The 27123-nt window shown below is 48.8% G+C and overlaps 1 protein-coding gene across 9 annotated transcripts in view; it reads right to left on the minus strand.

Moving 5' to 3' along the window:
* Positions 1-27123, minus strand: part of magi2a (membrane associated guanylate kinase, WW and PDZ domain containing 2a) — a 138677-nt gene that overhangs the window by 81505 nt on the left and 30049 nt on the right. For all 9 annotated transcript variants that reach the window (XM_053863817.1, XM_053863820.1, XM_053863819.1 and 6 more), the window contains exon 2: positions 9634-9750. In XM_053863817.1, coding sequence (XP_053719792.1) covers positions 9634-9750 — 117 coding nt within the window. The remainder of the gene's footprint in view (positions 1-9633; positions 9751-27123) is intronic.

The following is a 27123-nucleotide window of genomic DNA, read 5'->3' on the forward strand; positions in this document are numbered from 1 at the left end:
ACGAGTCCAAGTCACACAGGCGGCACCAGATCAGAACCAGGAGAGGAGGCGGGGAAGCAAGAGCTGGGGCTGGGCTGGCGTCGCGCTCCCTCACAACGCAGGTGATGAGGTGAGGGTGAAGGAGGAGGAATGGAGGTCAGGATAGGAGAGTATGTGTGGAGCAAACACGACTTCATCAGACAGCGACCAAGGCAGGTGAAGAAGAGAGTGCAGGCAGGGAGGAGAGGGGTCAGCTCATCTAACCTCTCGCTGAGGGAGCGAGGTCTGTCCTATAACAGCACATGCTTCTGCTCTCACACTACAGAGATGCCAGCAGATGGGGGCCCAATGTCCTCAGCAGATTGAAGAGTATGGCAGGTCCATTCCCCCCAGGACACTCACTCATCTGGATATCTTTGTGTCAATGGCCCGTTATGGGGCATTACATAGTCTCAAAAAGTCCATGACACGGGCTTCCTCAGTAGATTACACAGGTCAAGGCGACACTTTGAGTAAATTCTGTTCAACATTCGTCAACTGCAGAAATGGGAAGGGATTGATGCCTGTGTTGTTTCGGGGCGCCTCACAAGGGCAGAGCCTGACGGAGGTTTGGATGGGGGCGGAGTCTGAGAGGTGAAGGTGTGTGTCAGTGGCTCATTCAAACAGTAGCTGCAGATCTGAGCTCAGAAACAGCCTGGAGGTCGGCCATGTTTGTTTACGTCCGCCCCGTATAGTGTTCAGGTGATGCTGCACTAGTCACTACTGCTTTTTTTCCTCCTATATTCTATATTTCCATCATGGGGGTTGGGACTTATGGACTGAATTTATGAACTTCAGGATCCCTTGCTGACCTGAACAGGCGTCTCAGTGACCTTGTCAGAAGCCATTTTCCTGAAGCCGGGGGCCCCAGGACAGCAGTGAGTGGGGACCTGAAGCTGTGGGCCACTGGACTTCGGCAGCTGCATGCAAGCCTTGTGAGTCCACATCAGCCACTCTAGTCTTCTCTACGTGAGGAGAGGACAGTGACTGACTGAAGACTTGTCTGCATCAGCCACACTCATCACAAAGCAACTGCGAGGAGGCCGTCAGCATGAAGGTGGCTCTCACTGAAAGGTAGCTGGATGATAAAGAGACACCAGTCTGACAGTGTTAACACTTGTGCTGCTGTCGCGCTCTGGTGCAGAGCCTGAATAGCAACATTCAAATTGAAACTCTTCCAGTCACTTTCAATTTGTATGATCCACTTAGTTCCCTGGCCATTAGCGATAAGTGCAACACTCACTGCTGTTATTGTCACCTGCGAGCATGAATTCCTGCAGCGTGGAGCCGATCCGCTCCCATCAGGGGTCGCGGCCATGCAAATACATCTCAGAGCTCTGCGTCATTACAGGGTCAGCCTGGTTCACCACAGTCATCTGGGTGCCACAGAGGACAGAACCAGAAGAGCGGTGTGTGAGAGAGTGGGACTATGGGGAGCAGAGACACCACCCATGAGTCTCTGTCCCAACTCAGCCTCCTGGTTAGGCAGTTTACGATCCACTTTAGAGTCAGATTAAGAGTCAGGTTCAGAGTCAGAATCAGTGAGCAGCCTGCCCACGTGGGGGGGACTCCGGTTTGGTCCACTACATTCAAGGTCTGGTCCTGACATGTAGCTCAGGTGCGCCACTCCAGAAGAAGTGAAGAGGCGGAATCACTGGCACGACTGATGGCCGCCACTGCTCGGCGCTGCTCTCCAGGGACGGCTGCGGTTGCTACAGCTGGATGCTAATCACAGTCGGCGTGGCCAACAATCACACAGCAGGAGGGAGCAGCTGATTTATGCAGCGCGAGGCAGCGTTTGAAATGAAAGCTTTGGGACGCTGGGAGAAAATTGCTCTCAGATTCCACCGCGGCTACATTCCGCTGGACGTACGAGCGAACCCTGAAGGTAAATGAGGCACACGAGTCAGTAGGTCGGAGCCGGAGGGAGAGAACCCTGCGGGGACGTGGCGGGAAGTTAAACGACAGCAGGACGTCAGCTTGACTCCGGAGAGGAAGAATCGGTTTGAGGTGTTCAAACACAGACGGACCGCAAACAGAGATTCAGCCGAATATTTGAACGGACTCCTTCTCTTCCGCTTGGCTCTGAACTATTCAATTCATCCCACCATTAGTAATCAGAGCACACACAGGCGGCTCCTATTTGACCCGGACACAAGCAGCCAAGCTGGTGTGTACTCTCTGGGGTCCTCGCAAAGAGCAGGCAGAAGCTCCGGCACCTCAGGAAGGGAGCAACTCTGGGTGTGGAGCCTGTCCATCAAAAATGGCCCCCAATTCAGTGGCCCCCATCCATCCTTCTGCACAACAGTTTTCACCCAAACCGGTCCACTGTTCTCCAGTCCATCATGAACGGCTGAAACTGAGCTACAGTTAAATGCATATTTCGTTTTAATACTGAGAGTCAACGTTGAGCAGGTGCTGGTGTCAGGTCAGGTACAAGTCCAACACTGGTCTCTAGTCAGGCCCAGGTCAGCAGCCAGGTGCAACTACTCGTACTAGGAGAAGTTAATGCTGACCAACCACAGGCCAAAACTACAGCTGATTTCTGCTCATAAAACTCCACTTATAGGTAAAACTAGAACCCACCATGAAATCTGTGTGACGCAGCACTGGAGTCTGCAGTTTGCCATAAAAACGCCATTTGGAGTGAAGACTGTGGTCTTGAATATTAAACTGCTGCGTGCAGCAGACGCACTAAACTGCAAAACATGAACAAATGGACACCTCCAGCACTCAAAACCGGACGCCCTGTTTCCTCAGCAGGACGCCCTAAATGTATCATTAGTGCCTGTATAATGCCCAACTCCTACTGTCATCTCACTGGTTTACATTAAATTGGGTTTCTGCCCAGTAATTTCGCCCACTCTGATCCAACTTCACAGATTCTCTAACCTTATTTTGGCCATCGTGGTCGCCATATTTGTTAACCGCCGTGATCTTGCGAGTTGCGACACTCGCGACGTGGAAGCTGATATTGATGGGATGGGTGTCTGACGCCGATGACAGGAGGAAACCGCAGGTAAGTTCCACACTTTAAACAATCGTTCACAAAACTAACTCATTGCTTTCTAATTGGAGGAATATTTGAGGCTCATTATTATTATTTTAATGAATCAATGTCAGACAAGTAAAACTATTGCGCAGGGGACCCCTGCAAGTGTTATTGTGGCAACAGTGACTGAGTTCATGTCTGTTAACCTTTGTTATTTGACTCAGAGGCTTGTTTATTTGTTGTTTATCCAGTTATTTTGGTACAAATAGATGTTTACAGCTGTGTTTTTCACAAAGCAAGTTGTTCGTTGTCAGTCGTTGACACGGTGTGTCGGGAGGGGGCGGGGTTTTGGACGCCCTGTTTCAAAATCCTAGGTAAAAGCTTGTGTGGCAAAGCGGCTGCTCCAGAAATTGGTCCAGATGACTGGAAATTGAGGGCGTCCAGTGAAAAAAGCCCATCTAATCTTTAGCTCCTGTGTAGTGCCCTAGTCATTGCGCCATCATACTGGCTTCCATGAAAAGGGTGCTTCTTCTAGTCTCCCTGAATTAGATGGGAATTCACCGACTCTCATGGCTTGGTGGACTTCGCCATCGCAGGAACCATGCTTGGTTTTGTCTTTGATAGGTCGACGTAGCATGGCAGAGCGCTCATCACCCCAGCTAAAATCTGGGTACGGGACGCTAAGTATGATGTCCAGCAGCAGTGTGGTCATGGTTCTCAGGGTTAGAACCTCCCAGGAGCAGACGCTCATGCAGTGTCCTGAGTCTGGACAGCAGTGACAACTGCTTGCTGGAGATGTTCTGAAAACCACTGGTGGTTTGGAGGTGGAAGAGAACAGTCGCTCACACTTCACAAGTGCCTGCTCAGAGGCTTCTCCGCACAGATGCCTGAAGCAGCAAGAGCCCTTCAAGAGTGACATGATGACGGCTAAATAGAGCTGTTACATTATCATTTATATTTACCACATGTGACTACTACAGTGATGTTTGGTGCACAATAAAGTTGGAAGGTTCAATAAGACTAAACTGTGGTTATAATTGGAATCAAAAGAATGGTGATTATCATTTTTCCCGTCATGGTCGCTAGCCTGTTTCTGTCATCATTTTCAATCACGTCTCGATGGCCCAAAAAAGAATCCACAGTCTTGTCACGGTAGTGTGGAGGCCCAACAGAACCAGGACCAATTCGGACCCAGCTGAATCAACATTGTTGCCCACGAACACTTTTCATCACTCAGGTAATGAGATACTCCTCCAGGAATGACGCTCCCAGGAAGAGGCTGAAGGTCTGGAAGGTCAGTGACAGAAGAATGTATCTTCCTCTGATGTTGCTCTCCTCGCGCGACTCGTGGAATTAAGATTACAATCAAAGTGAAGACGTTTCTCAAAGACATGTTCTCTGTTCCAGGAACGCAAGGTCGAATGGATGGTCCTCCGTTCGTGACTCACTAAAAGTCAGCTCATTCTCAGGAGAACAAGGAAGGAAGTGGTGAAGATGTGACGGCAGACAAGCCACCTGATGGATGCGTCTGGCATTGCGGCTGGACAGACAAGGACAGGAGGGTGACTGTCACCGGCCTTCAGCAGCCGGAGACAGTCACACTTCTCTTTTGGCCCCATCTGTATCGAGGCACTGAACGTCACGCCCGGCATCAGCGCAGACACCTCCACATCTGTGTCCCTAATCCATCTCTTCGCCTCATAAAGACTCAGGGAGAACGTTAGCCACGCCCTCACGTGGATCGGCGCTCGCTAATGTAAACACTACAAACGCAGACAACCTTGACCCACTTCCCAACGTCACTAGATGTGATGAAGAATTTGAAGGATGTTTCGGGGGAGTAGAAGAAGAAAATGGGCTGAGGTTTTGCCTTTGATGCAGACGAGGAGTGGAAACAGTTGCCATGGAAACCTCGCCTCCAATAAGACTGAGTAAAAGGACTGATAAGAGCAAGTGAGCTCTCTGGAACCCAAAACTAATTTTTCATAATCGCACTAAAGTACGAATAAAACACAATCAAATTGTTCCTGAAACAAATCCAGGTCACGGTGGGAAGAAGGAAATTAGACTTGACTATAAGGAGAGTGCTCAGGCATCACTGAGGACATTGAGCCGAAGAAGTGGGGCAGGTGGGGCTTCTGACTCGACCACTAGTGAGCAGCATGTCAGAGCCTCGACCGGGCCTCCATCAACGTCATCACCAGGAGCCTGGTCAACAGCCACCCTGCCACACCTTCATCAGGAGAGGATGACCTCTGACCCCTGCCTCCTCCAGGTCACTGGACCTCAGCCTGTTCTCAGGTTGGTTTCTGCCCTGGGACAAAGGTGCCCCACTCAAACAGGGCCAAAACACAGCAGGGAGTCCAGATGGACCCCACCTGACCTGCAAAACGTATTTCATTTGAATGTTTCATGTTGGATCTTCAAGTGTTGCAGTGTATTATGGGACCTGCAGCAACAACAGCAAATAAAGGGACACGTGTCACAGCTGATCTCATTTCCAAACTATGCTCAGGGCAGGCAACATTTAAGGGTGTGGTGTGTTGGACCGTCCTCTGGGTCTTGAGTTATTGCCCACACGTGTTGCATACACACACACTGTCATCGTGGAGCTGAGAAGGTCCAGCATGTTCTCTTCCAGGGGAACACAGCAACCCTCTCACACTATCTTCCTCATGAAGGTCTGAGCCTCCGTGGTCGTCGTGACAGTGAAAGAAAACAGAGCGGAAGGTCGTCCAGCTGACCCACGGTGGCGAGGTGAAGAGTCAGGAAGAAAGGAGCTCACTCACTCACTGCACGTCAGTGAACTCGGGAGCCAGTGACAGGGAATGAGATCATGAGGAAGCGTATTCACAGAAAGAAGAAGAAAAGAGACGGAGAGGGAAAGCTATATTTCCTGCACCAGGAGCAGCAGCATCATCGACCCAGCACTGGCTGGAGTCAAGACCAGCTCGATGCTCCTGTAAACATCGCCCCCCTGCAGCGGTTCGCTCGGACATGAGCTGCTAAACAACAGGATGTGATCGCAGCTGCGGCGACACGTTCCAGCAGCTGATCAACGCCACGATGACGTCGCACACAAACTCAGCTTTTAGGAAAGTCCCATGTTCCCTCTGGAGAGCAGAGAGAAGCAACTCATCCGTCCTCTTCAGCACATCTGCTCCTAAGGCAGCGGCTCACAAACAAGCCTCATCGGGTTGCCAAATGATTGTAGATTTACAGACGAAGATAAGAACCTGCAGGTGGTGGGAACCTGTGATGCTCCATGATGATTCTCCATCAGGACCAGAAGGTCTAGAAGCAGTCAGTTCAGGGGTGTGCAACTACTGATGGCGCTCATTCACTGTTTTGAGAATTTGTTGAACTTCATTTAATTTTAAACGAAATAGAAATATGGTGGAAAACATCCAAAATATATGCAAGAGAGGCTCGGTACGGAGCTGAAGAAGTAACAACCGAAGACTGTGAAACATGAACTGACTGCTCTCACCATCCACCGGAGCTCAGTCTCTACAGACACCAAGTGAGTTCAGGACGCTGCTCAACATGTAGGTGGAGAGGCAGCAAGGGTCAGAGGTCACAGCTCTGTTGAGCAGCGGCTAGGAACATCAAAGCTTGGTTGAACGGACTCCTGCTGAGGTCATGTGGGACTCATCTGGTGGAGATCACGACTCCTCAGAGGTCAATGCTGGAAACCCTTCTGGCTTTTTCCGGTCTCAGGTTCTAAACTCCTTCATCCTCGTCTCTCCTGCTCAGTCCAGCAACCTGAGTTCAACTGAGAACCAGCACACACCCAGTCTGAGCGGGTCACAGAGACCAACTCCGACAAAACTGCGACATTCTCCCAGGTCGTCGGAGACCCTGGCGACTTTCAGGTTTATTTAGCACATATTTATTTCTGTCCACCAGCAGCAGCAGACGTATTCATATTTAATGACATGTGGGGGAAACATGTAGGGTTCTTGCTCCGCTTTCTTCCCTTTGATGTTTACAAGTCAAGTTCATCGCCGCACTTGTTTACATTCCATCTGTCAGAACATTTCCGAGGAGATTTCCTCTATTTTCATGGTGAACTAAACTCCGATGCAGAGACGTGTTGATTCCACTTCAAGTTTCAGCAGTGGTTTTTAACCCTGCTGCTCCTCCGACTCCACCTCACAACTTCACAGCAGGGAGATGGAGTCTGAGCCGCACCACCATCAGGGCTTCCAGCGCCACCGCCGTATCTTCAATCTGAGGTAGGTGAGCCACAAAATCTTTCGTGGTGGAGCGAGATAATGAAGAAACCTGCCCAAAACTAGACTCAACTCAAACAGCAGAAGGTTAACTAGCAACTGTCGCCAGTCTCACTGGCAGGGCAACCTCTCGCAAATCAGTTCGGAAATGTATTGATGTTCTTTACACATAGAAATGTTCACTGACCGAGCAAATCAGTTTCAGAAACACAAGGTCAAATCAGAATCCTGAGTCAAGAGACAGAGCTCAGTCAGAGCTTAAACCAATGATCCTGTGGATGAATCACGTGGCTCTGACTCGCCATCTGACCCTTCAGCTGAAGGGATGATATGCACAACATATCACAGCCAAAGAAGCCAGGAAACGGCCGAAAGAGCTGAAGGAAGAGGGCGGATTTCAGTGACTGACTCTTTCTGCCTTTTATGGAAGAACGCTCTCCACCAGCACAGAAGAACTTGAAGGAAGTTCTATGCAAACAGAACCTGTTGAACACGTCCATGCATGACAGAAAAACGGCACCATGGCCACAAATCCAACAGATACAAGCAGGACATATACGAGACATGACTGAATGAAGGACGGAACAGACGGAAGGGAACAGCTGAACAAACATCAATCGACGAGAGGTTTCCAGACACAGTAGCGTATGAGAGTTAAGGCCCATTCATGCTCGCTTTAGATGTGAAAATGTAGCCGTCAGTTTCAAACCATGTCGCAGTCACTGATCACATGCTTCCATGTGTTCTTTCCTTTGCTGTTCATCAATATATCCACCAGGGGGAGCAGCCAAGTGTCAATAGTTTATAACAACAACAAACTCCAAAACCAACATGGCCACTTTGGAAGAAGTATTGACAAGGCAGCGGCGGTGAGCCTGTTAAATCCATCGCCACCGGCGGAGGACGGAGAGTTTCCACCATTATTATGTCTTCTTCATGTCACATTAGAGGCACGTATCGGGTCGTGACAGCAACACTGGTGCTGATCTGGGCTAATGACCCTGCAGACGTGGAGTCCACACTAGCACCAGCGCCACCAGGTTGAGCTCACTCCACTTTAACTATTCAGGACTGAGGACCCAGTGGAGTGGAACCTCAACATATGTGGAGCAGTTCTCCATAATGTTTACTCCCCAAGAATCAAGGCTCATTTTCGGAAGTGGCGTCAGCAGAATCCATCTGCTGGCACAGACCCCTCATTTGGGAATCATGGGTCCAGACAGATGGGTCTGATGGCTGGGTCCGGACCGTCTTATCACAGAGATGCTCTTCAGAGATGATGATCACACTAAACTCAGAGCTGAGTGAGCGAAAACAGCAAACAGAATCAGCCCTGAGGCAGAGGCAGCTGATGATGTCACAAGTGCGGCAGGACCATATGGTCAGAAGCAGTTCGGAGCTCAGAAACCCTCCGAAGCCTTTGCAGGAATTTAAAGAGTCGAACTCACGAGTGGATGAATCACTGAAACTGAATGGAACTCAGCTGGAGTTCTCACAGTGTCCGCTGCTTCGCAAGCTCCTCTTACACGCCAAACTACCCTTTAAAAAACCTGAGCTGGCTTAAAAACAAGTTTTTAAAACAGGGTCCCGAATAGAGACTGACTCATAAAACAAACTGCAATGTTCTGAACTAGAATCATGAGCTCCTCACATCTTTTATTCACACTAAAGTCCTCCAAATGCGCCGTTTTCACCTGCGTAGTTCCAACAGCGCAGACTGTCTCAGCAGCTGCTTCTCGATTCCAGACCTCCAGGAGAGCGACAGCGTGGACCCATGGCCAAAAGTGCATTTTGAGTGCTTTAAGGGTAAATAAAAAGCCTTGGATTTCATTGGTTTCGTCGTGTCCGATTTCACCTGATTTGAGCCTGTAAAAATCCATATAATAGCCGCGCTGTTGTATAAGACACAGGGTTCTGACCATGAGAAAATAGTTGCGGCTTATAGTCCGGTACGGTAATCTCTACCTGTTTTAGCAACCAACTGAACACATTAGAGAATGAAACAATCAGAGGCTTCAGCTCCACCATTCATTCATTCACTCACTCACTCACTCACTCACTCACACCCAAAACTCAAGGTCATATAGTGTTAGTCTTTCAATCATGAGACTTAAATAGAAGAGCCGGTTCTGGACTGGGGGAGGAAACCGGAGTAAAAGCCAAAGAAAGCAGGCCGTAAGGTTCTAGCGTCGGGGCTCCACACTTGAAGCTCTCCACCTCCCTCTGAGGTCACTCACAGCGCCAGTGACACTAAAGCTCTCGAGCATCTGCAGCCGCCCTGAGCCCAGATCAAGATGCCCCAAAAGAGAAGTGAGCATCCACACACACACTTGTCTCCCGAGCCAGCATCACATGGCGGCAGGTGGACACGACGGTTGCAGTACTTACAGGGGACGGTCCGCAGGTACAGGTTGTCCCGGATGATCTGCTGCAGCTCGTGATCCACGGAGCCTTTCTGAAAGCGCAGGTTCAGGTAGTGGCACAGGTCCTTGTTGATCACGCCCCCTGGAAGAACAACCGCAGCAGCGTCAGCCTTCGCTCCGCCCATCCATCCACACCGGCACGCTGTCTGGCACCACGCTACATCATGTGGCCCAAAATAGCCTGCAGATAAATGACCTGGAAACGGCAGAGCCACAGCAAACAATTGCTAAATCCCTTAAACAAACAGGGATAACGGTAATGAATACACTCTGGCCTCCACAGGCCTCAGCGACTGTCAAGTGCAGCCATGGATTGGTAGAGGTGTTAATTGGAGCGCCGAGTTAACACGTGTGGAGGAACGTCTGCACATGAATCACCACGCTGCTCCCCTGGGGGCTGTTGCTGCTTCTCATTAGACGGGTCCCCCACACCCCCCACCAGCTGAGAGACCCTCTGGACCCTCTCTTGTGATGCTCTGGAACACAACTGGGCTGCTTGTTCTTACACCCCGGGTTATGAACCTGCCACGGGCTTGGAGCGTCCAGTCTGATCTTCAACTTTCAGGGCCAGTTCAGACGTACCTGGCTATTTTCAGAAACAAAGAAATGTCCCTTCATTTATACACAAACAGAGAAGTCGCCTCTGGTACGATGCTTTTCAGAACTCCTGCAGGTTTACTGTACATGTGAACGGAGCAAAGCGGAGGAACAGCAGCCAGTCGACGTCACAGTATGGGACAGAACTGGAGTCAGAAGTGTGACCGCCATTTATTCTTTCAGAGCAGCAGCACAGTTGATGTTGCATTTTCAGGCACAGCGGCTCTACAGATGCAGTTGTTGCGATTTTCATGGTTGTGATTGGCGAACGTTAGCGCCTTGTTACGCTGCCACCCACGGTTTTGCAACGTCAAAGACAGGCACGGGTTCTGTGATACGTGTTACCTTTGAAAAGGAGCGGTTTGTATCGTCCTGTCCACATGTATCAGAGTTTGATTTCCCGAAAATGGCACCTACAGCCAGGTAGTCAATTCTGAGCCGCTCCGTCACTCAGTAAACGCAGTTTCACTAGGTGCAAAGTTCCTCGCATCAAGTGGTTTTCACTGACTGCAGTCACATGATGACCCAGAAAACCAAATTACTGCATTAGTCAGACTAAAATCTGACTTTTAAAACGCATGTAAACGGCATAGTCCTGGAGAGAAACTAGAATTTCTCTGAGTCAGACTCCACGACCTGGATAATGTGGCTATTAGCTGGACTAAGCTAGCTTGTAGCCAGTAGCTGGATCAAGCTAGCATGTAGCTAGTAGTCGGACTAAGCTAGCATGTAGCCAGTAGCTGGATTAAGCTAGCATGTATCCAGTAGCCGGACTAAGCTAGCATGTAGCCAGTAGCTGGATTAAGCTAGCACGTAGCCAGCAGCTGGACTAAGCTAGCATGTAGCTAGTAGCTGGATTAAGCTAGCATGTAGCCAGTAGCTGGAGGAAGCTAGAATGTAGCCAATAGCTGCACTAAGCTAGCATGTACCCGGTAGCTGGACTCAGCTAGCATGTAGCCAGTAGCTGGACTAAGACAGCATGTACCCAGTAGCTGGACTAAGATAGCATGTAGCCAGTAGCTGGACTAAGCTAGCATGTAGCGAGTAGCTGCATTAAACTAGCATGTAGCCAGTAGCTGGACTAAGCTAGCATGTAGCCAGTAGCTGGACTAAGATAGCATGTAGCCAGTAGCCGGACTAAGCTAGCTAGCTAGAACTACTCATTGCGCTGCATGTAAACAGGGAGAACTTGAACATTGGAGTCGGCTGCTTAATCGAGCTATTGCCTCAGTCGGGCTGCTCTGCATGGAACTGCAGTCCGTGGTGCCTTCGCTGTTTAAACGTACCCTCAGAACATTCACGCAAGAACAGGAGGCGGAGCCACCAAGTCCTGCAGGTATTACAGTCTAGCGTTTATGACACAACACAGGTTCAGGAGCATCCACCTGCTGCGACCACCAAGAGAAACCCGCCACCGTGTCCTGTCAGTGTTTCACTCTTCAATGTAAGACGAGCATTTGCAAACCCATTTCAAACCTGTTTCCACGTTCAGTGCAGGAGAGAGAAGGACGAGCAACCCGCCTGCCTGCGTGTGTACAGCCCCACCAGACACCGCTTCAGAAGTTTCAGCTTCTCAAACGCAGGATTGACCTCATTAAATCAGCGCGGCTGTCTGAAAGCGCCCAAAAGCGAGAGGAAGCGTGTGAAAGAGCAGCGACTTGACTGGCTGTGCTCAGAGTGACGGAGCGTCCGTGAGCCTCGTTTCTACACGAGTCATGTGGGACGAGACCTGCTCGCACACGTATGGATGTGGACCTGAAGATCGTCAGGATCAAAGTCTGCATGTCAGAGGTCAGCTCAGGTGGCGCACATTTTGGTCGAGTTTCATTTTAATGTTACAAGATTCAACAATAACATTTGAAAACTGAAATACAGACAACTGAAGTACAGACAAGCCGACTGAATGAAATCTAGATTTCTGAGCCACAGGGGGAGGGGCTCTGGAGTCCCTGGACGGGCCTGGGACCCAGCACCGTCCCTTCAAAACTGGACTGTGATATCATCAGGTAGTCATGTGATTTGACCTCTGACCTTTTGTGCAGACCCCAACCTTTTGACCTGCGCAAAACAGGGTTCCAGTCGGGGACACCGATACCACAGAAGTGTCATTGGGTTCTCCCCGGCGCAGGTCCCCAACACTGGGATTTTGAGTTGAGTTTCCACTGTATTTGTCAACATGTGGTGAAGAGAGGCCCGTCATGTGCGCAGCCCAGATGAAACCCACACGAGCATAGAACCACAGACGGCTAAAGACTGGCTGCAGCACACTCTGCTACACAACCACGCTGCCCATACCATGATGACACTGTTGTTCAGGGGTTTAACAGACAATAACTGAAGCAGCTGCGAGTTGTTGAGGGTGAAAAAACGTTTCAATAATTGAGGTCCGACATGCTCAGCCATATCATCTCGCAGCAGTCACAAAAATTGCCCACAGGATCCTGAAGGGACTGAAATCCTGCTGCCTCAGCAGGAGCAGAGAGGAGAGTGTGACAGAAATGGGTCTGGCTGGACGGGGGAAGGACTAATCCCGCGAGTGGCAGAAAGGTAAAGCAAGCATCAAGTTGATCCCTTTCCCCGGCCAAATGTTGCACGCACGCCAGCTCGCTCTGATTTAATCAGACCTCAATGAGACAGCAGACATGACGGCAGGTGGGGGCCGGGGGGCTGATGATACTTCAGGGATCCCACATGGTACCGTTTTAGGAAACACATTCAGCGATCACCCGACCAGAGGCAAGCAGCACAGGAAGGAAGGAAGTTGAAGACCTCCGTCACGTGAAGACGCACGCACGCACCACACATCTCAGGTGAAGTGCCGCACGACAGTCACGCTGACTCCATCCGTGTCTTCACCCAAGAGCAGCACATTTACATTCGATGATGAATACGCATGATCAAAAGGTGAGCTCTCACGCACACGCACACGCACACACACACAGATGCAGACACACGCAGGCGTCAGACCTCAGCAGCCGGCTGTGTCCTCCTTCCACAGGTTCTGAGCTCTTCCAGCGTCGCAGTAAACCCCGCGCAGTGCTGATCCCCCTCAGCTCGACCCTCGGCTCGGAACCCCAGTCCAGCCGCTAGCACGCAGCCAGGGAGAGCAGAAGCATCACCAGGCGAGAGGATGGACTGAGTGAGAGACGGAGAGGCGGGTAGAGAGAGAGGAGGGAGAGGGACGGCTGGAGCGTGGAGCTGGCTGTGGGGACGCACGCTCCTCACTCCTTCCCAGGTCCTACAGCACCCCCCGTCTGCCACTGAAGGCACTGCATCTCATTTAAACGCTTGTCAGATTAAAGGCTTTTCACCCATCACACAACTCCTCTCAGATTATTACCACATGACCTCGCGCTCACCTTTTTTTCCACACCACTGACTATAATTCCATCTTATTATAACCAAACTGCCAACATTGTCTCACATCCACTCAGTTATTTAATGTTAATTTAGCTCTTTATCTTGGGGCATTCGGGTTCTGGAGACAGCGTAGTGAGAGCAGAGCCATGAAATCCAAGACATTCCCAAGCCAGAGGTGGACCAGGGGCCTGCGTTCTCACGCTCTGCTACGAGAATCTCAGCCGTTTTCACTCAGCACACGGGAAGCCAATGCCGAGACATGGTCTCTTTCTGGCCAAATGTTTCTGGTTTAGGTCGAGAGTCCTGCCCTGATGTCACCCACAACCACGACCTTGACCGGCGCTGGAGATAACTCAAAACCAGCTTGATAAAACTCAAAAAAATCTTTAAAATCATGTATATGACATACGTCACGAGACAACCATTGCAACAGCAGCGCCTCGGCACGACTACGTGCTCTGACTTCAGGCAGGGGGCGGGGCCACACGCAAGTGACCGACAGGTCCCAGTCCAGGACTGATCTAAACTCTGGGATCTGTTCCATCAAATATCTCATCCATCTGTCTAGGACAAGTCGTACAAATGGTGGTTCTGACCAACACCTGCCTGAGGGACCACATTTAAGAGAACGTGGATTTGCATTCTGGGGACCAAGGAGCTGAGGTGCAGGGAAGAGCCACAGTCCAGCTTCCTCAGTTTCACTTGCCTGCAGGAGTGATTTTTATCCTACTGATGACGAAGGCTGCTGGGAATTAGAATGAACCAGGATTGCGCTGCAACACTTTTCAGTGATGGTCTGCCATCTGCTTAACTCCTTCTATTGGCGTGATACATGATAAAATGTGTTCTCACAGGACCAACAAGGCTTCATTTGAGGTTTGTCATCAGAGACCATCCTCCTTTTCCACCAGAACATCCAGCTTTTGAGCTCCTGTCAGCAACTAAATTTGGACTGACGGTGAAACAACGGCAACAGAATTGTTCTGTGGCTCAGCTGGCGGCCCGCGGGCCATATTCGGCCCACAAAGATGGTTCCACAGCCCAACACACACCACCCTAATCTGATACTTCATTCAGTCTAACTTGTGAAGGACTTGTTCGGCCAGAATCTCCTCCACAAACGCAGAGGGCAGCATTCACTCAATCTCACTCAATTCTCCACTTGGGATGGGCGATGTACACAAAAAAACAATATCATGATAAATGTTGTCATTTCGGTGCTAACAATCATTATCACGCTACATCAGAGGAGAGCAATTAAATTTCCACGAGGGCCACATTAGAAACTGTTGTGAGGGGCCATCATGGAAAGAAAGACAGAAATGACTCCAAAACATAATGGAAAAATATCCCAAATATAAACTTAAGTAACAAGGACACAATGAAGCTAAGGAGATGAAATGTAACTAAGAATATTAAGAAGTGTAAATATGCAATGAAACCGATTGAAATATTTAATTTCATATGCACTTAACTTGAATATAAATCAACTATGGACTATACGTTCCAGATAAAAAGGCAATTTATTTAAAAATATATTTTCAGTATTACTTCCATGTATTTTGAGGAACAAGAAAAACACAAAAATGGCCAATGAAAAGATTACAATTTTAGTCTTAAGAACATGGCATATTAACTAATAAAATGGCGGTGATGACCAAAAGAGAAAGAACAAAAAAATTATGACATATCAGTAATACTTTTAGTCTGACGTCAAACGGGCCACAAAAATACAAGCATTGGGCCGCATATGGTCCCCGGGCCGCACTTTGCCCAGGTCTACGCTGAATCCATTTTCATTCTATTCCACTTGTTGGACACTACAGTCTTTCTTGCAACTGTTTCATGATGAAACCCCCAATGAATCAGAGGGGAAAGTTTTGACATTTACAGAATTGGTGACAATAAAAACGTTACTTTTCAATCATGAGAAGTAAATCCCTCTGCAATCAGCAGCGGTCCGTCTCTTCGTATGTCCAGCCGGAATGAGTGACCTCAGTTCAGCGAGCAACGGATTCCAGTTATGAGTTTTTTTGGGGGGAATTTTTCAGCGCAAAATACAGCAAAAACCGTCACGTTCAACTCCAGCTCCATGATGTGCTTTGTGTTACCAGAATGTTTCGATGTTTCCTTTCACTACATTTGATCATGTGACAGTGGAGCGCCTTGCTCGGTGATGTGGCGGAAACCCTCTATGAAGGACAAAACAAGTGGAAGATGAGAGGTTTCCCATCAGCCCTTCTGAAGTCTTGTCACATGACAGGGCTCGACAAACATAGTGCTTTGTTTTATATCACAATATACCTTCGTCGATATCAACCAAAGTGAAGTGATTGGTGGTGATGTGATCGTTTCCTCTCATCCAGCCCAAGGTGTGGGAGCATTTGAGCCTTGGAGAGCAGGAATTTTTTCAGGTATTAAAAGCTGTTGGATATAAAAAGAAGGTTTGGGCTCCCTGAATCTCTGACCATATTGGTGTATAAAAAATGATGCCTTGGGAGGGAACACACCGTTCTGTCTCGGTGGGCGTCCAGTCAGTCCCTCAGGGGCCTCTGATAGAGAACAGCCTGTGGAGCCACAAAAACAAAAGAGCAGCTGGTTCCGCTGAGGGACGCAGGCGCTGGAATAGCTGACAGACTCCAACTGGTCCGGCGGACACAAGGAACCTGGGACGTCTGAAATAAGTGGGTCAGAAGCAGCATTACTCTTTTCCCCCTCTCCTCCGAACAGCCGAGTCTTCAAATCTTCATCTCCAACTCTTCTTCTTGCCGCAGTGCCTCTAACACCACGACCAGCACAGCATCTCTCCTGTTTGGACCGAGGTCAGCGACTCAGCTCAGAGCGGATCTCACAAGCTCACGTGCAAGTCTGTGCGGGCCACCATCCTCCGCCACATGCTCGACTTCTCTTCACCTCATGAACCTAAAGACACAGATCTCAAGAGCGTGATCACTAAACTTTTCTAATCAATCTGGAATAAAGGCAAACAGCTTGGATCAGTCGGCGCTGGCGGCGAGTCATCAAAGTCTCGCTGACAGTATTCATCACACTCGGCTCGGAGGCGACCCGGCGGCGCGCACATATGTAGCGTTGTCACGCGCCGACGGCCGAGTGTGTGTTGGAACGGGAGGCGACAGCTGTTCCGATAATCGGACTCATTAAAAGATCAGGATGAGCTTCAAACCTCGCCAGGCGCTCGCTGTTTTCAGTCGACATAGATGTTGCCAAATGGGAGCTTGGATCATGGCCGCCTCGCAGGCCACGCTTCCTGGGCCGCTACACACCACTTCAGAAGCCCGAGGGAAGTGGGGAGCATTTCACGTGACATACTGAACTGAGCTGGTTTTGGGCAAAAGAGCTCACTAGGGCTGAACATCGCCATGGAAACGGCTTTCAAATATATGTATCTGAAAATAGAGAATCAGTAAAGAGCGCGCAGGAGACCAAATCAGTCATCGATCGTCTGGTCTGGTCAGGATCAGGACACGTTTTAACCAACTAATGTTGGGTTTGTTCACCTGCAGGACCAAAGTGCTGGAGGGACGCAGCCCTGAGTCAGGGAGGACTTGGAGGGAAGAAACCAGCGGCAAGTCGTGGTTCCCGCTACAGTAGAGCAGCCAAAGAAGAGTGAGTCCGAGAAGAGAGTGGCCAAGGAGTATGGGACCGGCGAAACCAGCCAAAAGATCGGCGGTACCTTCCTGAAAAGGAGAGGGATTGTCTCGGTCTGGAACTGGATTCACAGCTGGCAGCTCCCCGTCCTGGACAGGGGAGCTACCACAGTAATAATACTGCAGCATTTGTTCAGCCTGTTGTGCGACATGCGATCAGGTTAAAAGAGGCTAGCGACCAGTTAGCTAAAGCGAATGATTAGCCTTCAGCTAACCGCAGTTTCAGGTTTTTGTTTCTCAAACTCAGTACTGTTGGAGACCCGGTCTCTAGGTGCATCTGGAGGGAAGGTCTCAGAGGTGCCGTGTCAAGATGACACCCTGCCTCTTGAGGAAGCAAAGGGTGTCAGTCATTTTCCAAAGTTACTTCCTGCAGCTTTAACGATCACCTTACTAAGCGCGTGTCGACAGCCAGAGGGAGACACGTTCCAAGTCCTCAGAAGCTCTGTGGTACACCTACTGTCTACAGTCACTTTGATGGGTGAAATAAGGACATTCACTTCCCCCCATTAGAGAAGATGAGTTTGTGGACGGAGGCTGGCTTCCATGACAGGAAGGAAGTCTGAGCTGAGTGAGGAAGGATTCGCTCTGTGTTCTCGCTCCCCACGCTGCCAGGTTGGTGAAATCAAAAGTATATTTGAGCCTCCTTGATTTGAATAAAGCAGCAGGCCTTGTGCAAAGCTCGCTCTTAAATCAACATCATTACTAACATCAGCTGTGTAACAAGGTCTCCTACTGTTGAGAAAATGAATCAGGCCTGTTGACTTCACACACTCTTTGTGCATGAATAAGTAGTAGTCGTATCGCAGCGTGTTGTTTTGAATCAAACCACGACTTTTGCTTTCCGAGCTGAAAATACGCCCACACAGCGAGGAGACTTCACTCTCCTCTGGCTGCTGCAGTCGGAAACAATACATGACGGCAGACCTAAAGAAAACAGCAGACATCACAGCTCACCCAAAGATACAAGTTTGAAAGCTACAATTTTGTATTTTGCTGCTGGTGTTCTGCTAAACAGTGAGTGCTACTAACCTGGACCTTTGTGTGGGGGGCGGAGTCTGTATTGAACTGGCAGAGGAGAGTTTGAAGTGAATGCAAGGGCAGCACGTGGGGTGTCCCGATTCGAAAAACCGTTTTTTTTTTTTATTTCTTTGCTACCACATGAACTTAATCTGGTGCCGAACACATATTTGGTGCTCTCCCAGACAGACATACTGACCCCAGTGAAGGGGTGGTTTCTATCGTACACCTCACACACCCATATGGGCCAGTGGCCCCTACTAGTGTTGTCGTCAAGACCTCACCAACCGAGACCAAGACATTATCGAGACTGGAGAGTATCGAGGCCAAAACAAGACCGAAGCATTTGAAGATCAAGACTAAGACTGGACCGAGAGATTTGGAGGTCAAGACCGAGACATTTGGAAGTCTAGAACATCACACTGTCATCAAATGTGCTATGGAGCAGACGCGAGACCACAGCGGAAAACCTGGCAACCCACTCCACCACAACCCGGCACCCCACTGTACCAACTACAGAGGCGCAGCACTGTGAGTTCAGCACTGACGCCGGAGGTCACAACGCGGTCTGGCGACCACCAAGCAGGAGCGCTTCAACACGACTCAAAGATGATCTGAACTGTCCGACCCACAGCTCACATAGTTGCTCTCCATTTCATCATTTCGTCGTCTGTGGTGTCAAGTATCGAGCGCAGCCGTCTCCATCGTCATGGTGACACTTCGTAAGGGTGTGCAATATGACGATATCAGATTGTGGACCATTTGAACACGTTGACAATGTGCAAAAGTGAGGAGACGGAGACTGTATGGATCGCCCCTGTTTCATTCTAGAAACTGACTTGCCGCCGCTCACTCTCCACACTGTTGTCGCAAACTCACATTGTCCTGCTACACACTCACCGTCGAAGCAAACCAGCTGGTCAAAAACATAACTTTATTTAAAAAACATTTTTAATCATGATCCGCCTCTAACTCGACCACACATGGTAATGGCAGAGTGACTGGAAGAGTTTTCTGGTCTGACCTCCGACGCTAAAGACTGTCTGAAGTTCAGAGCTAAATGGCCAACGGGGCTAACAGGGCTAACGTGACGTCTTTTGAAACCTTTACTGACACTCGTTGAAAACATCCAAAAGAGTGGCTACTGCTACGGAAAAAAATCAGAGTGAATGAATGTGTTAACAGTAATTTAACAGTAAACTGCCCAAAACTATAACAGACCTATGTAACAGACGGTAAACTAGCATTAATATGCCAAGCTTAACTCCGTGCAGACAAAGTTGAAATAGAACTGACTCCGTGGAAAGAGGGTGGGGGCGCCCCTCAACACTGCGCTGCAGTGCTTTGTTCATTTCTCTGATTTGGTTTCAGTGAATGGTAATGATGCAGCACGTTTTTAAGGCCTTGGGACCCTAACGTACCCCCAGAATTCCACCGTGATTTCTACAGTTCAATAAAGATAAGTTTTTCATGTCAATGCATCACTTCACCTCAGCTCATCATCACATGTAGAGCTGGCCAACAGGGTTTGTTGGTGGCGCTACAGAATGATCTATCGCTATAGTGTTTAGTGAAGAAAGCACATTTTTGCATGCTGAATGGTAACAATTCAATCTTCCTCCCAAGTCCTTTGGTGAATGGAGGAAACAACACAAAACAGCAGCAGCAGCAGCAGCTGGCAGAGTGACAGCACTGGTCTCACTGCGCGGCCTGGAAGTGGTCTTTTGGGGGGGAAAGTGGTCCTGTGACACTGAGGAGTAAAAATAACCAAGGGAGAAGTGCTTGGCGTGAGGAAGCAGGATCACCAGCCGGCCCAACTTTGAAGTCCAGGAGAGTGTAAAATTGCTTCACCTTGCCTGACTGCAGCACCCACTGTGAGCATGCTGATGTCACTCAGCACAGGGAGAAATCTTTTACCAACCCCCTCCTCCGACGCACCAGGACAAGCTTGGTGAAACAGACAACACAAGGTGGAGAGTTGCTTGGACACAGGTGGCAGGGAGCCGATCGCTCGGGCTGCAACTACACTGCTGCTGCTGCTGCAGGAAGACACCAGTTTGGTAGGAGAGGGACAAACCACACACACCAAAGTCACACTGTTCCGGATTGTTTTCGTGTCATCAAATCTACAGGATTCTTCTCAACAGTCACAGGGTTCCACCAAGGATTCTTTCCAACAATAAGTGGGTGTCTCCGATCAGGATCTAGGGTTAGAAGGGAACATGATTCAGGGGACACAGAGCCGATCCCAGCGGCACAGGGTGAGAGACAACTCCGGACATGACGGGGCGCATAGGCTGTGGGACGAAACCTGAGTTCTTGGTAAAATGCCCAAAATCAGAATCAGATTTATTGCCATGGTCAGTGGGGAGCCACTGACTAGGAAAGTGTCTTGGAATAAAGTGCAACAAAAAACAAATAAAATAAAATAAAATAAAATAAAATAACATAACAACAAGGCTGTTCACGAATTTAACAGTCTGATGGCCGAGGGGAAGAAGCTGTTCCTGTGACGGGAGGTTCTGGTCTGGATGGACCGTAGCCTCCTGCCAGAGGGAAGAGGAACAAACAGTCCATGACCAGGGTGAGAAGGGTCGGCTCTGATCCCACCTGCACGTCTCTGGGTCCTAGAGACATACAGGTCCTGAAGAGGTGGCAGGCTGCAACCGATCACCTTCTCAGCAGAACGTACGATGCGCTGCAGTCTGCTCTTGTCCGTGGAGGTGGCGCTGTTGTACCAGGCGGTGATAGAGGAGGTGAGGATGGACTGGATGATGGCCGTGTAGAACTCCACCAGCAACTTCGTCGGCAGTCGTAGTTTCCGTAGCTGCCTCAGAAAGAACATTCTCTGCTGGGCCTTCCTGATGAGCGACCTGATGGTTGGCTCCCATTTGAGGTCCTCAGTGATGGTGGTTCCCAGGAAGCAGGAACCACAATAGGAATGGCTAAACCAGCCAACATGAGAGGGGAACATAGGCGCGCCACACAGAGTCATTACAATCCTGGGGAAAGGGTTATGGCAATGAGAGGTCCTCACAAAAATAGCGAAACAAACATGTATGTGTGTGTGTGTGTGTGTGTGGGCTAGTTTATCCTACTTTGGGGGGACCAATCCTTGACAAAACACTGTCCTTGTGAGGTCCATAAGACTCGATTTGAGGATGGAGACTTCGAAATAACTCTGTTTGAAGGTGAGAGACAACTCCGGACGTGGCTGCAGGAGGAAACCTGAGTTCTCGGTAAAAAGCCCATAAAAGCATGGAACATAGGCGCTCCACACAGAAAGGCCTGGGTCACCCCAAAACTAAAGGGGGCGCCTCGAGCTGCAGTCCAAGCCACCAACTGGCCTGTAGACTGAGCAAGAAGGGAAGATGGAGAAAACTACTGATGCAAGGGTGAATCGCTTCACTTGAAATGTCTTCATGTCTCTGCCTCCACACCAGTTTTCTGTGCTGCCTCCACGAGAACCTCAGAGTTAAAGTTGTCCAGAGGAATCCTCTCTGGTACAGCAGTAAAGCTTGATGAGACGAGTGCCCCGAGTTAAATGCATCCTTGGTGCATCACCACATTTTACGGCATTAGCCTTCAGTACGAGGTGAGTGTCGACAGCAGGAGGAGTCGAGGCACGTGGAGCGCTCGCTCCTAAGAGAGCCGCACTTCTGCGTTGGGCTTAATGGACCTTTCACTGCGAGGGCCATCCGGGATTAACCCAAAACACTGGGAGGAAATGACCGATTCCCGCTGGTCAGGGAGACTCCAGGTGCTTTTAGCGGAGGCGACCCCAACCAAAACGAGCAAAAGGTAATTGCTTTGGGTGGGAAGCATTGTCACTGACTGCACTCTGAATGCTGGTTCAGTGCCTCGCCACTGGAAGCAGGAGCACAGGAAGAGAGCAGGATTGAGAGGCGCACAACAATCCAGACTGAAGTTTAATTTAAGGTGGTTTCATGGTTTTAATGATATAAGGACGTGTGTGTACTTCTTTATCTGACCTTGTCAGGGACAGTCCTACAAGGTGAAGCCTCAATTTGAGGGTTAACGCTTCAAAATAACTGGGTCATTATAATTAGGTTCCAGTTTGGTTCAGGGTCCCGGTTCAGGTGAGCCACGTGTTTTGGATGGTTAGGTTTAGGGGGAGAGGCTGGGGAAAGGGTGATGGCAATGAGAGGTCCTCACAAAAATAGCGAAACAAACATGTATGTGTGTGTGGGCTACTTTATGTTCCTTTGGTGGGACCAGTCCTTAACAAAACACTGTACTTTTGAGGACCGTATGAGTCAATTTGAGGATGAAGAATAACAGTCATATCTGTGTTCCAGTCTGGTTCAGAGTCCTGGTTCAGGAGAGCCATGTGTTTTGGATGGTTTGGTTTAGGAGGAAAGGCTGGGGAAAGGGTGATGGCCATGAAAAGCCTCACAATTTCCGCACAAGGATAGAAATACTAACGTGTGTGTGTGTGTCTGCATTCCAATCCAAAGCAGCCACAGCCTGTGTTTTGTGTCCAGCCTCAGTACATTGTGTCAATGTAACTTCCAACTGGAGCCAACTCTGAATCTGACGGCGTGATGTTCGTAAAGAAAACACTGTTGTGATAGAAACACGCAGAGAGTGAAGTGTGCTTCATCAATGCTTCAGTCATGCCGCAGCTGAACACCGTGAAAGTCGTGTCGACTCTGAACACAAGCTCTGCTGAATCATCGTGTCTTTGTAAACAAGGTTGGAAATCATCACTGCTCCACTCCGAACACCTGAGAGTCAGATTTGCACTTCACATCATCATCTGGGCACAGAACATTAATGTTTACATCCAGATTAAATTATTTGCAGATGATTACAAAAACATTTCTTTGAAACTGTGGTACAAACGCTGACAAACACAGGCACATCTGGTGTTCCCTCAGCTGCGACACCTTCTAGTTCACTGGTGACAGAAGACACCTTGACGGCCAAGCATTAGACTATCGTCTACATCAGTGGCTCTGAACCTTTTTGATCTGAGGGCCACCTTTCTCAGAACAAATGGCCCCAGGGCCCATTCAAGTGATAGAACCGATTCATGACTCTTGATTTCATCTGTGATCAATAACCATATTTAATCTACTGACACGTAAACAAACCGAAACCTTGTGAAATGACATGAAACCATGTGATCGTCACAAAGATATTTGTCATGGAAAAGTCCAACCAGCAGCAGAAGCAGGTGCAAGTCATGTTCATCAAATTTACTGATGAAAAAAAGAAAAAAATACACTTGATGCAAACTGTTGAGAAAATTGAAAAAACTGAATCAAATCCCAAAGAAATTAGACAAAATCATGTCCAAATATCATAAAATAAAAATAGTATACTTTATTTAGACTCCAAAGAAGATTTAAGTAAAGTGGAACTGAAAATATTGCCATAAAATGTTACAATTCATTTTCAAAACTGCTTCTACAGACACTTTCATTAACTGTTGGGGGCACAATCACTTTCTTCATCATTGTTCCTTTCCAAGAACTTCTCCCATAGTTGGTAACTCTCACAGATTTGCAGTTGTCAAGTCAATTCAGTGACTCACTACTTCCACCATACCTGGCTAATGAATTCAAACTGAGCGTCTCACGACCCAAAGGTGTAAAACGGCCCTCTAGGGGGCGCTGGCAGCCCAACCATGGGCCCCGGCTCTATGGTTAAGAATCACTGATCTATACAATGTCTTCGATATACATTCACCAGCGGCAGCCCGACCTCAAGGATCAAACTTGGAGGGGTGGGTATTGAACCCATGACAGTCCTGAACAAGCCACTGACATGTGAAATGTCCACACACCCTCTCACAACACAGCCCACCTCGCTTGGACCCAGTTCCGCCGTGTTAACCCCAGCGGCAGGACGGGTAATAGAAGCTGACACAAGGAAGATGAAGCTGCCGCCATATTCTCTGGGCTCATGCGCAGCAGCAGTGATGCCATGCGGGAAATGATCACGCAGACATCTGCAAACAAACGCTGAGGGGCTGTTCAATGTGAATTAATAACCGAAACACAGTGGGTTCCACTGCGAGAGTGCAGACAGGATATATTTCTGATATGAAGAGGTGGAAAATTCAAGTCGAGTGAGTGAGGAAAGAAAAAAAAAAAATCCAAAGAGCACTTTCTTCTCACAGTTGGGTTTCAAGAGGATCATTATTTATTTCTGGCACTGCACTCTCCTGCTGAGATTCATGGAGTGGCAGGAGGGTGACATGAAGACTTCCTGTCAGAGCTGCACGTCACAGAGAACCAATCACAAGCTTCCTCCTTCCTCAGTGCTGGGCTTCACTTCAGAGCTCAGTGAGAGAAGGATCAGGATCCAGGGGGCCACAACAGAAGTGGGCAGGACTCATCGTCACCGTCCAGCTCAGAGGCACAACATGCACCTGCCATGAGCTTGTACTGACTACACTGAGGTCCAGGACAGAGACAGGAGACACCCTGGGCCGGTCACCAGTCCTCTGTGGGCCATGTTAAAGGCAGGCCCACAGACACAACTGGGACGGTCTACATCAGTGGTCACTGACCTTTTAGCAACAGCCAGCTACTGCAAGGGCACTGTGTGACCCAAAGAACTGCCATTGGTTCAGTTTGCACTTCTGAAATCACCATATATAAATAAATCATATTCCTCTCAAATACTTCTCTCTTTGCCGAGTTTTCACAATAATTACCACAAAATCAAACATAATAAGATGGTTATTACATGAAAATTATTATTATTATTTTGTGTGTATTTGAATGTGGCCACTGCAATGAGGAAATACAACTATATAACTAAATATAATCTTCTCAGAGCAAGATGACTTGAAGGTGAGATTTCAGCCTCACGATAAAATTCCAAGAACGCAGTTCAAAAATATTTGTCTATTCTGGCAAACCGGTCCCTTCGTTCTGTGCTACGATGCCAAATCAAGCGAGGACAGATGACACAGTGGCGAAACAGTGGTGAAACAGCTCTGATTTGAAACATTTCTCCAGCCATTAAAGAGCCATGGCCAGCCAACAACGGCTGTAGATTTTAGATGTGACTTCAACTGAGCCCAGCTACAGCACAGGGATGGTCCAGGAGGACAGCACTGGCGTGTATCTTCAGAGCCGCGGGAACAGCTGACACAACAAACCTCTGAAGGTGAGGCGGCCATGGGAGAACTCAGCCGTCTCAAATGCCCCCGTGTCACTTCCTGAAAACATCCCCATCACGGGTCGCTCGTGGCTGTGAGCGCAGAGTCAGCGCACCAGCATGGTCACACACACACAACTGCATGGCAGCCACAGTCCACGACCCAGTTCTTCTCTCTGCTCACATCTGAATCAGAGTTCTGGACCTGAGGCTGGACCTTTTCCTAGACAAACATGTTTAAAACTGCGTTTTCCAGAGCAGATGTGGGGCGTGGAGCTCCAAGACGGTGGCTTCCTAATGTTGACAGCAGCAGGGCACCTGAGTTGCTGAAGAGCTGGGGCCACTTTTCCTCTAAACCCTGAGATGATGTCACCTCCCTCCACACACGGGACCCTCAACGTGATCTTTGGTACACAGTTCTTGTCACAGCAAGTCAACCTCCTTCACACCAACTTCACCATGCTCTCTTCACACCTTCCTCTCCTCATTCCTGCAGTGCTTATTTCTGCAGAAAGAGAAGGCAGCCTATAACTCCTATCGATGGACTGGAAGCAGGGTGAAATTAACATGTAGGGCAGTTCTATAAAAATCTATTCTCCCATTAGCAGTCACGCCAAGCAGCTCATTGATTCTTCTGTGTAATACCAGGTTAATTACAATCCCAGCGGCAGACAGGCTGGTGACTTGGACGAGATCGCAGGCTGGGATTTCATCAAGTCAAGGACACGTGGTCACAGGTTGACTGCTAACCGTCTCATAGTAGCTCAGACCTTCAACACAAAGCAGAAACATTCCAAACTTTCACTCAAGTTCATGCGTGTGAGACCAGAAGAGAAGAGCGTCTGAACACAGAGCAGTCTGGAGTCAGAGTGGACCAGGAGTGGAACGAAGGAAAGGCTTGAGAGAGCTCCGGACAGCGCGGCATCAGCATCAATGTTCCCTCCAATTTTTCATGTGTCTGAGCAAACACACAAACTCTCTTAAATATTTTTTAAATGAAAAAATGGAAAAAAAAAATTACAATTTGAATAATTCAAATTGAGGAATGGAACGTGTGAAATTTTATATAAAAGTAGAAATAAAAACCTTTCAATTGTCTTTGAATTGTATAGACTCTTTACATGTTTGTTCAGGTGAATCATAATGTAATATAGTCACAATATATACATCAAGAATCTTCCAATACAATAAACTCCAGCCATTGTCACATGACACCGTTGATGGCACTGGATATCAAAGAACTTCAAGAAACTTTTACAAACATTGATCCTTTCTCAAACGGATGGATGAGGCTCGTGAATCCGTCTGTTGTGAGAGTGAGTTTTGTCCACTTGAGGCCACCGTCTTCTGTGAGTGCTCCTCTTGGAACAGTGAGCTGTGTGGATCAGGCTCCAATGAAGAAGGAACAGGTTTCTTCCACTGACTCCACACTTCATCTCCTCACCTGACTAGCGTCTACTCTCTGTGGATTGTCGTCTGAAACCTGCACTGCAACTATTCTCTGTCCTCTGCGTAACTCCGCCCCCCAATTGGCTCAGTGCATGCGCACATTTGGACCAAGCACCAGCCACTTGAAGAGAAATCAGCTCTTCAACATCAGCCAGCTCCAATAGTTCACTTCAAATGTAGCGGTGTCACCCGGCGGACGGTGATCCAAAGAACTGCCGCACTGGAGA

Source organism: Synchiropus splendidus, chromosome 4 (assembly GCF_027744825.2).
Source record: "Synchiropus splendidus isolate RoL2022-P1 chromosome 4, RoL_Sspl_1.0, whole genome shotgun sequence".
In the NCBI taxonomy this organism is placed as follows: Eukaryota; Metazoa; Chordata; class Actinopteri; order Syngnathiformes; family Callionymidae; genus Synchiropus; species Synchiropus splendidus.